Source organism: Rhineura floridana, chromosome 1 (genome assembly GCF_030035675.1).
Source record: "Rhineura floridana isolate rRhiFlo1 chromosome 1, rRhiFlo1.hap2, whole genome shotgun sequence".
NCBI lineage: Eukaryota > Metazoa > Chordata > Lepidosauria > Squamata > Rhineuridae > Rhineura > Rhineura floridana.
Window position 1 is genome coordinate 212212001 of NC_084480.1, and position 13375 is coordinate 212225375.

General features: G+C 42.1%; 1 protein-coding gene across 2 annotated transcripts in view; it reads right to left on the reverse strand.

Annotated features, from left to right (window-relative positions):
• Nucleotides 1-13375, reverse strand: part of ELOVL2 (ELOVL fatty acid elongase 2) — a 62008-nt gene that overhangs the window by 9760 nt on the left and 38873 nt on the right. For both annotated transcript variants that reach the window (XM_061591933.1, XM_061591935.1), the window contains exons 3-4: nt 13113-13300; nt 5354-5431 (exon numbers count right to left, since the gene is read on the reverse strand). In XM_061591933.1, coding sequence (XP_061447917.1) covers nt 5354-5431; nt 13113-13300 — 266 coding nt within the window. The remainder of the gene's footprint in view (nt 1-5353; nt 5432-13112; nt 13301-13375) is intronic.

Genomic DNA, 13375 nt, shown 5'->3' on the forward strand with positions numbered 1-13375 from the left:
GGAATCAATCCATCTCTTGTTTGGCCTTCCTCTTTTTCTACTCCCTGCTGTTTTCCCCAGCATTGTTATCTTTTCTAATGAATCATGTCTTCTCATGATGTGTGTCCAAAGTATGATAACCTCAGTTTCATCATTTTAGCTGATAGTTCTGGTTTAATTTGTTCTAACACCCAATTATTTGTCTTTTTTGCATTCCATGGTATCTGCAAAGCTCTCCTCCAACACCACATTTCAAATGAGTTGATTTTATTTTTAATTGCTTTTTTCACTGTCCAACTTTCAGATCCATGCATAGAGATCGGAAATACCATGGTCTGAATGATCCTGACTTTAGTGTTCAGTGATACATCTTTGCATTTGAGGACCTTTTCTAGTTCTCTCACAGCTGCCCTCCCCAGTCCCAGCCTTCCTCTGATTTCTTGAGTATTGTCTCCATTTTGGTTAATGACTGTGCCAAGGTATTGATAATCCTTGACAAGTTCAATGTCCTCATTGTCAACTGTAAAGTTACATAAATCTTCTGTTGTCATTACTTTAGTCTTCTTGACGTTGAGCTGTAGCCCTGCTGTTGTGCTTTCCGCTAGTAGTATGGTATCGTCTGCATATCTTAAATTATTGATATTTCTCCCTCCAATTTTCACCTCCTTCATCTTGGTCCAATCCTACTTTCCATATGATATGTTCTGCATATAGATTAAATAAATAGGGTGATAAAATACACCCCTGTCTCACACCCTTTCCGATGGGGAACCAATCAGTTTCTCCATATTCTGTCCTTCCAGTAGCCTCTTGTGCAGAGTATAGGTTGCGCATCAGGACAATCATGTGCTGTGGCACCCCCATTTCTTTTAAAGCATTCCATAGTTTTTCATGATCTACACAGTCAAAGGCTTTGCTGTAATCTATAAAGCACAGGGTGATTTTCTTCTGAAATTCCTTGGTCCGTTCCATTATCCAACATATGTTTGTAATATGATCTCTGGTGCCTCTTCCCTTTCTAAATCCAGCTTGGACGTCTGGCATTTCTCACTCCATATATGGTAAGAGCCTTTGCCTATTGAAATTAATGGACATGGCTAAGTTGGATACAAGTCATTGCATTTATAGTACTTCATGGAGGAAGATCCATCTATCAACAACTGTTAGTTATTATAAGTGAATGGAACCTCTATGTTCAGAGGCAATCTACCTCTAAATAACAGGCAAAAACAGGAGCCTCTTAAGAGAAGTGAAAAACCAGAGTAGTATGACTTCATAACCCACATATTTTTAACTCCATTCTAGTTCAGATAAGCCTGTGGTTCCTCCTCTGCAAGGAGGAATGTACCAACATAAAGAATCTCAGATGGCATTAAAAAACGTATCAACTGTGCTCCTACTACTTAACAGCACCAGCAGGCAATGGTGTGGTTAATTCATTTTAGACTCTGGATGGAACAGTCTTACAGGAGTAAGAGTCTCACAGTTTGGTAATGTGTATTACTTTTTTCACTTCAAAATGTGGCAAGTCAGCCAGTAGTGGTTGTTAGCTCCATGTTAGTGGGACAGTGGTAGGTTGGACAAAAACCCAGAGCAGATTTCACTGCCCCACTGACATGGAGCCAACAACCACTACTGAAGCCAGCCCTGCTATATTTGGGTGCTCTCCTGCTCATTCTGCTGTGCTTCTGTTCCAAAGCCCTGTCCTGACAGCACCATGCCAGTAAGAGGGAGAGAGATTAATTTTGCAACTGACTGCTCAACAGAGGGATGTAGTACCTCATGGGGAAAATGTCTCTGGTTGCTATGGCTATTTCTACAGTCAACACAAATTCCATGTCTGAGTTTTTCCTAAGAACCCATAAGGATCAGACCAAAAAGCCTATCTAGTCCATTATCCTGTTCCTCCCCAGTGGCCAACCAGATGCCAATGGGAAGCCTACAGGCAGGACATGAGGCCAATAGCGCTCTCCTACTCTTGTTCCTCATTAACTGGTGTTTCAGTACAGAGGCATCGTGCCTTCGACTATCCTGACTAGAAGCCATTGACATCCTTATTCTCCATGAATCGGCCTAATCCCCTTTTAACGCCATCTAAGGGTACATCAAGTGGGGACGTAATCTGCAAACAGACAGTTGGCAACAGTTCTGCTTTTGTTTTTTACTTATTAGATTTCCCCCAGAAAGGGTAAATACAGATTTACCCTTTGGGGGTGGGGGGAGGAATGGCATTTTAAAACTTGTATGCATGCAGAGCACTGACCCTGCCTCGTCTGCCTCCTTGCGCATGTGCATTGTAGAGGGGGAGGAATGGTAGTAGCCACCAGCCTCATCACCATCTGCATCACTGTTGTGGCTGGGCACTCTGCCCTCCATGAAGCTGAATGAGCAGGGGGAATGATAATTTGCCACCTGAGGTGAACACCTCATTTTACCTTCTTATGGGGCCAGCCCTAACCCCACTTCAATTGTCAGAAAACTACAATTAGAGAATCCATAGGAAGCTGCCTTCTTACTGAATCAGGCCACAGATCTACAGGGTTTCAGGCAGGAGCCTCTCCCAATCCTATCTGAAGATGCCGGGGATTGAACTTGAGGCCTTCTGCATGCAAGACAGATGCACTACTTACTGTTGAAAAATTCCAGTGGTGATGAACTCTCTCCCACCAAGAGAGCTTGTGTTGGGAATTGTTAAAGCCCAGTGCAGTGCAATCGCACTGTGTTCATTGTGGGGCTTGTTCCCAGGTAAGTGTGGATAGGATTGCAGCCTTAGAAAGTGGGATGATACTGAAGCAGCAAGGAGGACAAATGCATAGTGGGAGGGAGGTCTTCATTTCTTCTCTGTCTTGGATTAAAATCCAAACCTGAGAATTCATAGTGCTGTAATGCTCACTTCATATTTGAGGGAGGCATTGCAAATGCTGAAATTTGAGCTGGGAAATGCACACTTTGGTTGACATCACATAATTCTGGTGGATGGGAACATGCACTTCCTGTCCCTCCAAGGGAAGAAGACCAGCAGGTAGATGTTTCTATAGATGTTGCCCTGCTCCCCTCCACGCAACAGTCCACTCTTAGTTTCCCCCCTCATTTTCCCTCAGACAAATCTTTACACAAATGTTTTTCTCCCTGACAATTCTGCTCCCTTCTTGTTATAAACAAATTCTACCCTTCTCCTACAACTTAGTTTGTGCCAAGATTCATAAGGGCTCAGCCTAAAAGTGTGTCTTCAGTACTAAGGCTGTGTCTAAAAATATGCAAGTTAAAGTACCTCTGAGTATGTGAATAGTGCCTTTCCATAATCATTTTCCTGCCTTCCTACACATTTAGATAGTAGGAGTCTCAAGCACATACTTAGTCAAGGGTTTTCAGTATGAAAGCTGACCCCATAATTCAGGAGTGGAAAAGTAGATCCAGATGGCAGGCTGGATCTTTACCTTCCTACATCCTCTGCGGACCAAGTTTGCCAGATGGGTCAATCATCTGATGTCACCATGACATCAGGTGACCCATTTTTGCTCACACAGATGATCAGCTGATAATGTATTTGTAGGGCAGGTGGTCGTGGCTTGCTCAAAATGGCCTCATGAGTCAAATGGGCAGGCCAATGGGCTGGAGGTTCCCCACTCCTGCCATAACCTTTTTCCTCTACACACAAAAAAATCCACTCCTGGGGTTCTCTTCCCCCCATTCCCTGTTCCAGCTGCCTGATTTACAGAATAAAGATAAATCAAACAATGGTCCTGCTCTTTCTGCCTTCCATTCCCCACCCCTGCAAACTTCTATTGCAGCTCCAGCTGACACTCCAGCTGGCCTCAGCAGCTTGGGAGAAGCAGAAAGAGCAAGCCAGTACTAAAACCATATAATTTGCATTCAGCACCAAGCCTTTGGGGAGGGAAGTGGAATCAGCAACTGCATTTAAAATAATACCTTTCATGTCAGTTTCTTTTCTTTCCTCACTTACAACTCTAAGGTTAAAGATATAAAGAATACAGATATATATACAGACACACCCACACACGTTTGATAGGCAGTTTCTTTATTAGAGCTACTCTATGGTTTCAGCTTTGCTATGAGACACATACAAAAAACAAAAAGAAAATAAACATACTTCTCTAAAACTGAGACAATTGGAGGAAGCATTTTCCTCGAGGACATGGCTGTGAAAACTATGGCTGTCCTGCCTGGATCCAGACTGTTTAAGAGAAGGCATGGCATGAGAATAGATACTAAGAGACAAATATTTAGGTCAAAGAAAGGAAGCACAAGAGTGTGCAGGTTGAAGCCGCGGAACAGAGAAAACAGGAATCTGCTGCTGGGAATCAGAACTGATATCAAGCTGTAAGGAATCCATAGGGATGAGGGTATCTTCCAAGTCTGATAGCTGAATCCCAGAAACCTCATAATTTCTATGACTAGCATCCTAGCAAGTTTAAAATAAAAATGGTTATATTTTTCAGTGTCTTTTGCTTCATACAGAATTTGTGCATTTCTGGCCAGTTATGTGCTCTATTATACAGCTTATCCAGGTGTAAAAGTAGCTTTTTTATCCAATATGAATACTTTAGAAGCTATGCAAGCTCCCTTCATGTAGGTATTATGTGAGCAGGCTCTGCGATCGTGCAGGGATCCAGAAATGCATGGAAAGCCAAGGCTTTCCATTGCAGATGTCCATATCTATTGCATGAAGATCAGGGGAAGAGTAGGCACTACTTGGACCTAGCCCCATTCTCTGTATGATGCAGGTCCTTCAACAATGCACATGTGAAGTTACTGCAATTGTAACATGAACGGAATACAGATTCTCATTACACATGAGTGAGATTTGAACTTCAGATTTAAAACATCCAGTGGCATGTTTTATTTTGTTTTTAAAAGTAAAGGTATGTTCCTGCAGCTCTTTCTGAAATGTGTAGTAAAGTTTTCTTAGTTGTGAAAAATTGTGCATACCTTACTGCAGAACTTTATTTTTAAGAAAGTTTTATTAAACTTTTACAAGCATAAGCAAGCTACACAATGAAGAGATAATAATGAGAAAAAAACAGAACCTGAAATAAACCCCAATGGAACAATTTTAAAAGGCAGAGATAAGGGTGAGCAAAATAATAGTAAACACAGTTTTCTATTGCTAAAAGCTACATATATTTGTGACAAAGGTGCTGTTCTCTACATGTCTGTCCAGAAGTAAGCCCAATTGAGTTCAATTGGACTTCCTCCCAGCTAAGTGTGTGTATACATGATCGCAGCCTCAGAAAGAATTGTGAGGCATTCACAGTAGCTTTTGTCAACCTGGTTGCGTCCCTATGTTTTGGACTATGGCTCCCATCAGTCCCACAGCCATCTTTTCATTCTTGGGTTGCTTTTTGTGTCTTACCCGGATGTCGGCTTCTCCTGCACTGGTCAGGTTTTGACACTGTAAGTTATAACCTCCTTCCCAAGTGGCAAGAATTAGCTAGAGAAGAAAACAGATTCTATTACTCTCAATAGAAATTCCCATTGTTAATAACTATTAATTACTGCATACACATGAGTTTTTGAAGAAAGGGTTGATATTCTTCAGGTCTAACAAATTTAAATCCTTCTTCTCTTAGATGAAACATGTCTAAGCATCTAAAATTTCAAGTGTTAGAAAAAAGAATACAAAATCATGAAACAGCAAAAACTTCACCAGTAACAAAATGGCAGGACTCTAAAAATATCATGTGCAATTTCACTGGTATCACCAAAAATAAATAAATAAATAAAAATTCACATAGGGTTGCATGCAGACTAAATAAGTTGAACTTGGATCCCACTGAAATCAATGTGATGAGTTGTTCATGACTTAAGTCCCACTGATTGCAGGGACAACTATGGGCAACTTAATCTGGAAGCAACCCACTGTAAATTGCCAGAAAATATTTGTATACCATTATTTCGTTAAAAATATCAAAGCGGTTTACAACACATTAAAAAATAATAACAACAGTAACAACCATAGAATAAAAACATTAAAAATACAATAAAAAGTCAACTGTTTTGAAAAAAGCATCATCTTAATTGCCTGTATAAGCCTGATGGAACAGAAAGATTCTCAGCAGGCACTTAAAAGTTAAAACAGAAGGTGCCTGCTGAATCTCTGTTGGCAGAGCATTCCAGAAAACTGGGCCGATGACACTGAAGGCTCAATTTCATGTCTATGTTAAATGAGCCCCACCAACTTGGGGAACTTGTGAAGCTTCTCCTGCAGATGATCTCAATGACTGAGCTGGGATATAAGGGTTCAGGTAGTTCCTAAGATACCCTGGACTTAAATTGCTCAGGGTTTTGTAAATTAATACAAGGCCCTTGAACCTGGTTCAGTAGTGGATGGGCAGCCAGTGCAGATGTTTTAAAAGTGGTGTCACACGTTGTTAGCCATGTGCTCTCCTTCAGCAATCTGGCCATTGCATTTTGCACCAGCTGAAGCTTATGAACCAGAGCCAAGGACAGCCCCACATAGAGCGCATTGCAGTAATCTAGCCGCAGAGGTCCAACGCATGGACCAGAGGTCAGGCTACCTCTGTCCAGGAATGGCTGTAGCTGATGAACCAGACAAAGCTGGAAAAAGGCACTCTTAGCCACAGAGGATTCCTGGGCCTTTAGTGACAAAGATGAATCCAGGAATGCACCTAGGCTACAGACCTGGTCCTTCAGAGGGAGCGCGACCTCATCCAGAACAAGTAACCTGCCTATCTTCCGGACATGGGGACCACCTATCCAAAGAGTCTCTGTCTTCCCAAGAATCAGGCACAGTTTATTGGCCCTATCCTGTCCACTACAGCATTCAGACAGTGGTCCAGAGTGTTCACAGCCTCTCCTGATTCAGGTGTTATGGAGAAATAGAGCTGCATGTTATCAGCATATTGCTGACACCTTGCTCCAAAACTCCTAATGAGCTTCATACAGATGTTGAATAGCACTGGGGAGAAAATAGCACCCTGTGGAACCTTGTAGCCAGCAGCCCAAGGAACATTCACCCAGGGTTACACTCTGGACACAACCCTGAAGGTAAGAGTGGAACCACCGTAATACAGTGCCTCCGATACCCATCCCACTGAGTTGGTCCAGGAGGATATTATGGTCAATGGTATCAAATTCTGCTGAGAAATCGAGCAGAAGTAACAGGGTTGGACTCCCCGCGTCTCACTCATGACAAAGGTCATGAAATCAGGGCAACCAAAGCTGATTCTGTTCCAAAACCAGGTCTGAAGCTAGATTATGATGGATCTAGGTAATTAGTCTCATCCAGGAATACCTGCAGCTGCTCTACAACCACCTTCTCCACCACCTTTGCCAAGAAAGGTGTGTTGGTAACTGGTCTACAGTTTTACACTCCATTGGGTCCAACATGGGCTTTTAAAGAAGTGGACACACCATCGCCTCTTTAAAAGCAGTGGGCATCACACCATCACACAAAGATGCATTTACTACACCTGTGACCCATTCAGTCACCCCACTCTAGCTAGCTTTAATAGGCAAAGATGAACAAGGATCTAATGAGCACATGGTTGGGCACATCACTGCAAGCATCTTGTCCTCATCATCAGGCCGCATTAACTGGAATTGATCTCACAACACTGGGGCCTTAATTGCATTGGATACCTCAGCTGGAACTGCCACAATATCACTATAGAGCTGAGAACCTTTGTCCTCAAAGTGTTTAGCCAGCTGCCTACAGCTGGACACCATGTGCTCCAGAAGTGCATCCCCCTAGTCAGAAGTGACCAGCCTCCAGACCACATGGAACAACTCAGCCAGATAGCTCCTTGAGGACCCAATAGAGGCACTAAAGTAGGATCTCTTTGCTGCCTCTACCACCATGTGGTAGGCCTGATTGTGAGCCTGAACACATGCTTGGTCGGCTCTGAAGCAAGATCTACGCCACTTACACTCTAGTTCCAATCTAATTCAACCCTCTGACTACAACGTTTCAAACTATTCCCTGTCAGCATATTACTAATCACTCAAATAAAGGTACTGATTTAGAGATCCTTGCATATAACCATGGTTCTGAATGATCATATATATATATCAATGGCTATGTATCAGTGGGCTGAATGGGGCCACATGCCAGTGGTGGGCGGAGACAGAGGCAAAAGTGGACAGAGAAACAAATGTGCATTTTTACCTTTGTACTCTGTAATGGGAAAAACCGCAAGGTGAAATTCTCCCTTTGCCCTGCACAACTTTTAAAGATACAGAAGACTTATTGGAGGCCGGGCCTGGCAACCAAGAGGTCTTCTGTATCTTTAAAAGTTGTGCAGGGGGAAGGGAGAATTCCACCTTGTGATTTTTCCCACTACAGGGTTGCAAGAACACTTGCACTTGGCTGACTTTCTCTTCTCCTAAAGATACAGGATCAGTCTCAGGCCAGGAACCTGGCAACTCTAATCAAGGAGGATGCAAAGCAGGACTCGCAAGGGGTGTGACTCAGAAGGGTGTGGCACCCGGGGAGAGTCCCTAGGGTCAGAAAGAGAGGCCTGGAAGGCTGCATTTGGGCCCCAGGCCTGAGGCTTCCCCTGTTCTAAAGCTTGAACTTGGCTTGCTGTAGTGGCCACCTTGTCCCCTGTGTGTTGCTGTTATCGCTAAGATAGCCCAGGTAGCCCTATTATAACATACTTTAATCAAGTCCATTCGTATCTGTGTAGAGATGTATTACTGGTGACTCTGGCAGCAATCCTACACACACTTACCTGGGAGTAAGCCCCACTGAAAAGAATGGGACTTACTTCTGAGCAGGCATGTATAGGATTGCACTGGTAACTCTTGTTTTGCTCAAGCAAGTTTTTGAAGCCCATAGGCAGAGCTTGGAAAAGTTACTTTTTTGAACTACAACTCCCATCAGCCCAGCCAGCATGGCCACTGGATTTGGCTGATGGGAGTTGTAGTTCAAAAAAGTAACTTTTCCAAGCTCTGCCCATAGGGCTCTTGAGAACCAGGTTCTTGATGCTCATTGCCAAGTGCTTGTAATCATTTCCAACTTTCATCAGCTTTTTAGCCTGACGGTGCAGTTTGTGAACTCCAGTAGGTAAAGGCATGACAAACACAACTGAGCACCATATTTACTTTGTTGCCAGACCTGTAACTGATATTGCCTATTAGTAATTCCTTACGCTAGCTATTTGCATGGACAGCTTTTCACTTGTCCTCTCCTTGGAATCATAGGACAAATATCCTTATTCAGAGGTACGCTATATGTCTGTTTAAAGGCAGAAAAGGTTTCTAAAACATGTCAGGAATTTTCATTTAATAAAATGAAGTGGTGTGACCTTCCACAACACTGTCTCTCTTGCCCTTCATCAGCATCCTGCATTGTTGTAGACTTTATTTTTATTTTGTAGACAATCAAACATTTAGCTTCTTTACTAACACTTGATCTTAGCCAAAAGGCTGAGAAGTGACAAACATTTAGCTTTTTAAAGGCTACATGCTCAGAGAACAGTGGCAAGGTGAATATGTGGGATTTTTATTGTCTGGGAAAGCCCTAAGATGTCTGTTTCAGGAATTAAAAGGCAAATAGGCCTATTTTCTTTACAAGAGAAACTCATTGATGGTCCAACCTAGCAGTTGAATATTTAGAGACAGGACAAAACAATCCACCAAGCATTGCTGTGGTGGAAACACTATCCATTTCAATGGAAGTTGCCGACTTTGACCCTCTGGGTGAAGGTGGACTGGACTGTGGCAGTTTTTAGGAATTAACTTTACTAATCCAAGGAGTTGATTGAATGGGTCAGTATCTGATACTGTCTCTTTAATTCTGAAATGTCAAATGTCTGCAGTCAGAATACTGCAGAGAGTAGCTGCTTGTATCCAGATGAATGAAGGAGAGGCTGATGGGAAGAGCAATGTGACCACTGCATACTGACAATTGTATTTGCAGGAAAATGAAGGAGCGTGGATTTCTTATTCATTAGAGTAGCCTGCATATCATTTGACTTGGTTACAGGTGGTGTGAGGTCATGAAGGCAGGCAAGGAACCTCAAGGTTCTGTCTAGAAAACAAGTGGCGGTTGGTGGCTCCATGTCAGTGGGGCAGTGGAATCCGCTCCAGGTTTTAGTCTGAACTTTGAAGGGGCTGTCCAAGGTGCTCAGCACCATGAAAGTTCATATTCTAAAACCTGGAGTGGATTCTACCGCCCCACTGACATGGAGCCACTACATGCCACTGCTAGAAACGGGAGATACCACAAGGAGCCCATTATGCATCTCTAACCCAGCCAGGCTATATATGCTTCCAGGTTAGAGATTGGGCTTCAGGCACCAGCTATCTTCTAGTTCTCCGGTCTCATTCTCTGCTTGCCTCCTTACTAGTCTTTCCATTGTTGTGCTGCATCCTTACTAAACCCTCCCAGGCCAGATTCCTTAGTTGTGACCCTGTGGGTGATCTTGTCTTCTGTATTTCCTTTCCAGCATGGTATGGATTTTGTTTCCACCTAGACGCTCTTGTGAGACTGTTACCCGGTGCCAGGCCTGATCCTGCCAGGTGCCTGCAGTACCTATGGCCTGGTGCTGACAGGAGCAAGCTGTATGTGAGTAACAGCTTTCCATCTTAGTATTGAAATCATCAGAAAATACATCAAGTCTGTTTCTGAAGAACTATCATAATATCCCTTCAATACTAGAGCAGTGTTTTGTTTTGTGACATCTTCCCATTACAGTAGGTGTGGGGAACCTTTAGCCTTCCAGATGTTGCTGAATGGGAACTTCTATAATCTCTGGCCATTGGCCATGCTTGCTGGGACTGATGGAAGTTGTAGTTCAGAAACATCTGGAGGGCCAAGTGTTCTCCAAGTCTGCATTATAGCTTGTAGCACACAAACCTAAGCATGTATGCAACAGTGTAGCACATGTTAATTCTACATCATGATAGTTGGGATATGTTTTTTCATTAGCTTCTGAATAATAAAATACTACAAAATTCTGCCTAGGAGCTAAACATCTAGATATTTCATTTTAGGGAACAAATATCTCCACTTAGATAACCTAATTAACAAGTGTCCACTGTGATACGAGTAAATGGCCTTTGTTCTAAAATTTAAGTATGAATAGACTCAACTCACAGTGACAGCTTTGTGATAAGCATAATTATCTTCCCTGTTTGAATATGTGTGAGAAAATGGGGAAGAGAACACTCCTAATTTGAAGTCGCTTCTGAATACTGACTTGGTGAAGTCAGACCATGCCAATCTGCTGAAGATGGCATTATATATACTTTTATTGGCTTAAGAGAAGGCCTGGCAAAGCTAGCTGAAAGAGAAGACCAAGCAAACTGAACAGGCCAAAAGTAGCCACTGCAATTCAGCAAGAAATCTGTGACAACAGTCTAAGTATGCAACCCAAGTACCATATATGAATACAAACACTCAAACCTATAAGGGAAGATCTGCACATACAGTAGAAGCAGAAATAGATTGATGTACAACCAGATGGCAATTTGTTCATCTACTGAATTTGAGTACTTCCCACTGAATTTGAGGTTAGTGTCCAGTTATTTAAATGGAACTTCACATCCATCCATACCTCCACTAAGATAACCTAACTAACAAGCATCCATTGTGATATGAGTAAATGACCTCTGGAGACGCTAGAGACCATGAGTCATATGCAACAGGTGTGTCTTGAGTTGGTTCAGTGGCATAGGAAAGTTGGGGAGATATTCTTAGGGTTTCCTCATCAGCTCTATTACTCCTTTGTTAAGGTCTGCCTCAGAACCTGAATCTCCTGTGGATGATGCAAGACTTTTCTATTGCAGTACAAAATAGGATAAGCATCCTTTGGGATAAGCAAAGGCATTACGAAACTAAAGCAATGATTTTGGCTAAGAAGAGAGATTTGTTTCTTTTCAGTTGAGTTAAGAGGGATCTGTGGAGAGAACCAATCATCTAACAAGCAAAAGCAGTGAGTGAGGTGCAGGGAAAGAGGTGGATTTCTGCTTTGTTCAGCACTCCAGAGTTCCTGCTTCATTGAAGCCCTGCTTTCTATGTAGGTTGCCTATTTTTAGATTATCTTCAAAGAGCCACAGGTTAATCCACGGTTTTAGATGGGCTGCTAAGATATAATGCAGCCAGTACTTAAAGACTGCAGCTTGTGTGCCTCAGATAAGGATGGAAAGATCTGTCTGTTTCGGTTCTCTCAGTTTCACATTTTTCCAATGTTAAACTTGGTTCTCTACATTTTTACAGTGATCTGTGAATTTTATTTTTAAAAAAATCCTCATGAAAATTCTCCACCATTTTTATGTGAATTTCTTCAAATAAACACATTTTTGTAGGCAGTTTTGACAAAGGTACGCATTTTTGCAAGCCGTTTCTCATGATGTCATGCCTTTTTGCATGTTATTTTCACTCATGTATTCATTTTTATGCATACTTTCCCCTAATATATGCATTTTTGTAAATGTTGTTTAGTTGGCAAACTGCATCCCAAAATTCTAATAAAGGCGAATTTCGAAGGATGGCTGTGTTCTGGTTCTCATATTGTTTCAGAAACTGCGAGTTTGATCAATTTTGCTTGAAATGCGAACTGAATCGAAATTCTCACCCATCCCTAGCCTCAGAGACCTCAAATATTTGAATATGGCAGAAGATACATGCTGCAATGAATACCCAAAATGGGGCTGACTGTCTAACACTGACAATGTGGTAAATGTCAAACACAGTCTATCCCACACAAAGATCAGTAGCATATGGCATGACTCAGTTGTTTGAGCTATCCAGCCAAGTATAGTTTGAATTATTCCTTGCTCTACATTCACGGTGGATCTATTGCTCCTGCTTCCAGTGGTAATATTTTGTCATCTCAGTGACCTTATAGGAGCTTTGTGAATCACTTTGCATCAGTGGCAGTGCAAAGGATTGGACTGGATGACCTTCAGGTGGATTTCAGGACCGAGTGTATAATAATCTATATTATGAACCATGCTTATAAGGGGGTTCTGACATTACCACTTTTGAACCAGTCAGGTTTTTTTTTTAAAGTGGGGTCTGTAGCATTGTCTCCAAAGAACACGTGTCATACATAAATTACCTGTGAAAAACAATTCTTGCCAAATCCCAATCATTTCAAACCAAAGTATGATAACAAAATTAGGATTAAATTAAAAAGACTCACCTCTATAAGCATGTAAAATGAAAGCATTGTGACTCCAAGGTTATATATAATAAGAAGACCCCTGAGTGACAAAGCAGGCCTGTTCTTCATAAATGTGGTGCCCAGCCATATGAAGAGCAGATATGCAACAGTGAGGGAACAAGTGGGTAAGTAAGAATCCAGCATGAGCCATCCTCTTACCCTGGGATCTGAAGAAACAAAACAAAAAGCCCCAAGGAATTAGCACATATAAATATTTCTTGTTCAATGCAGTCATTTGTTGG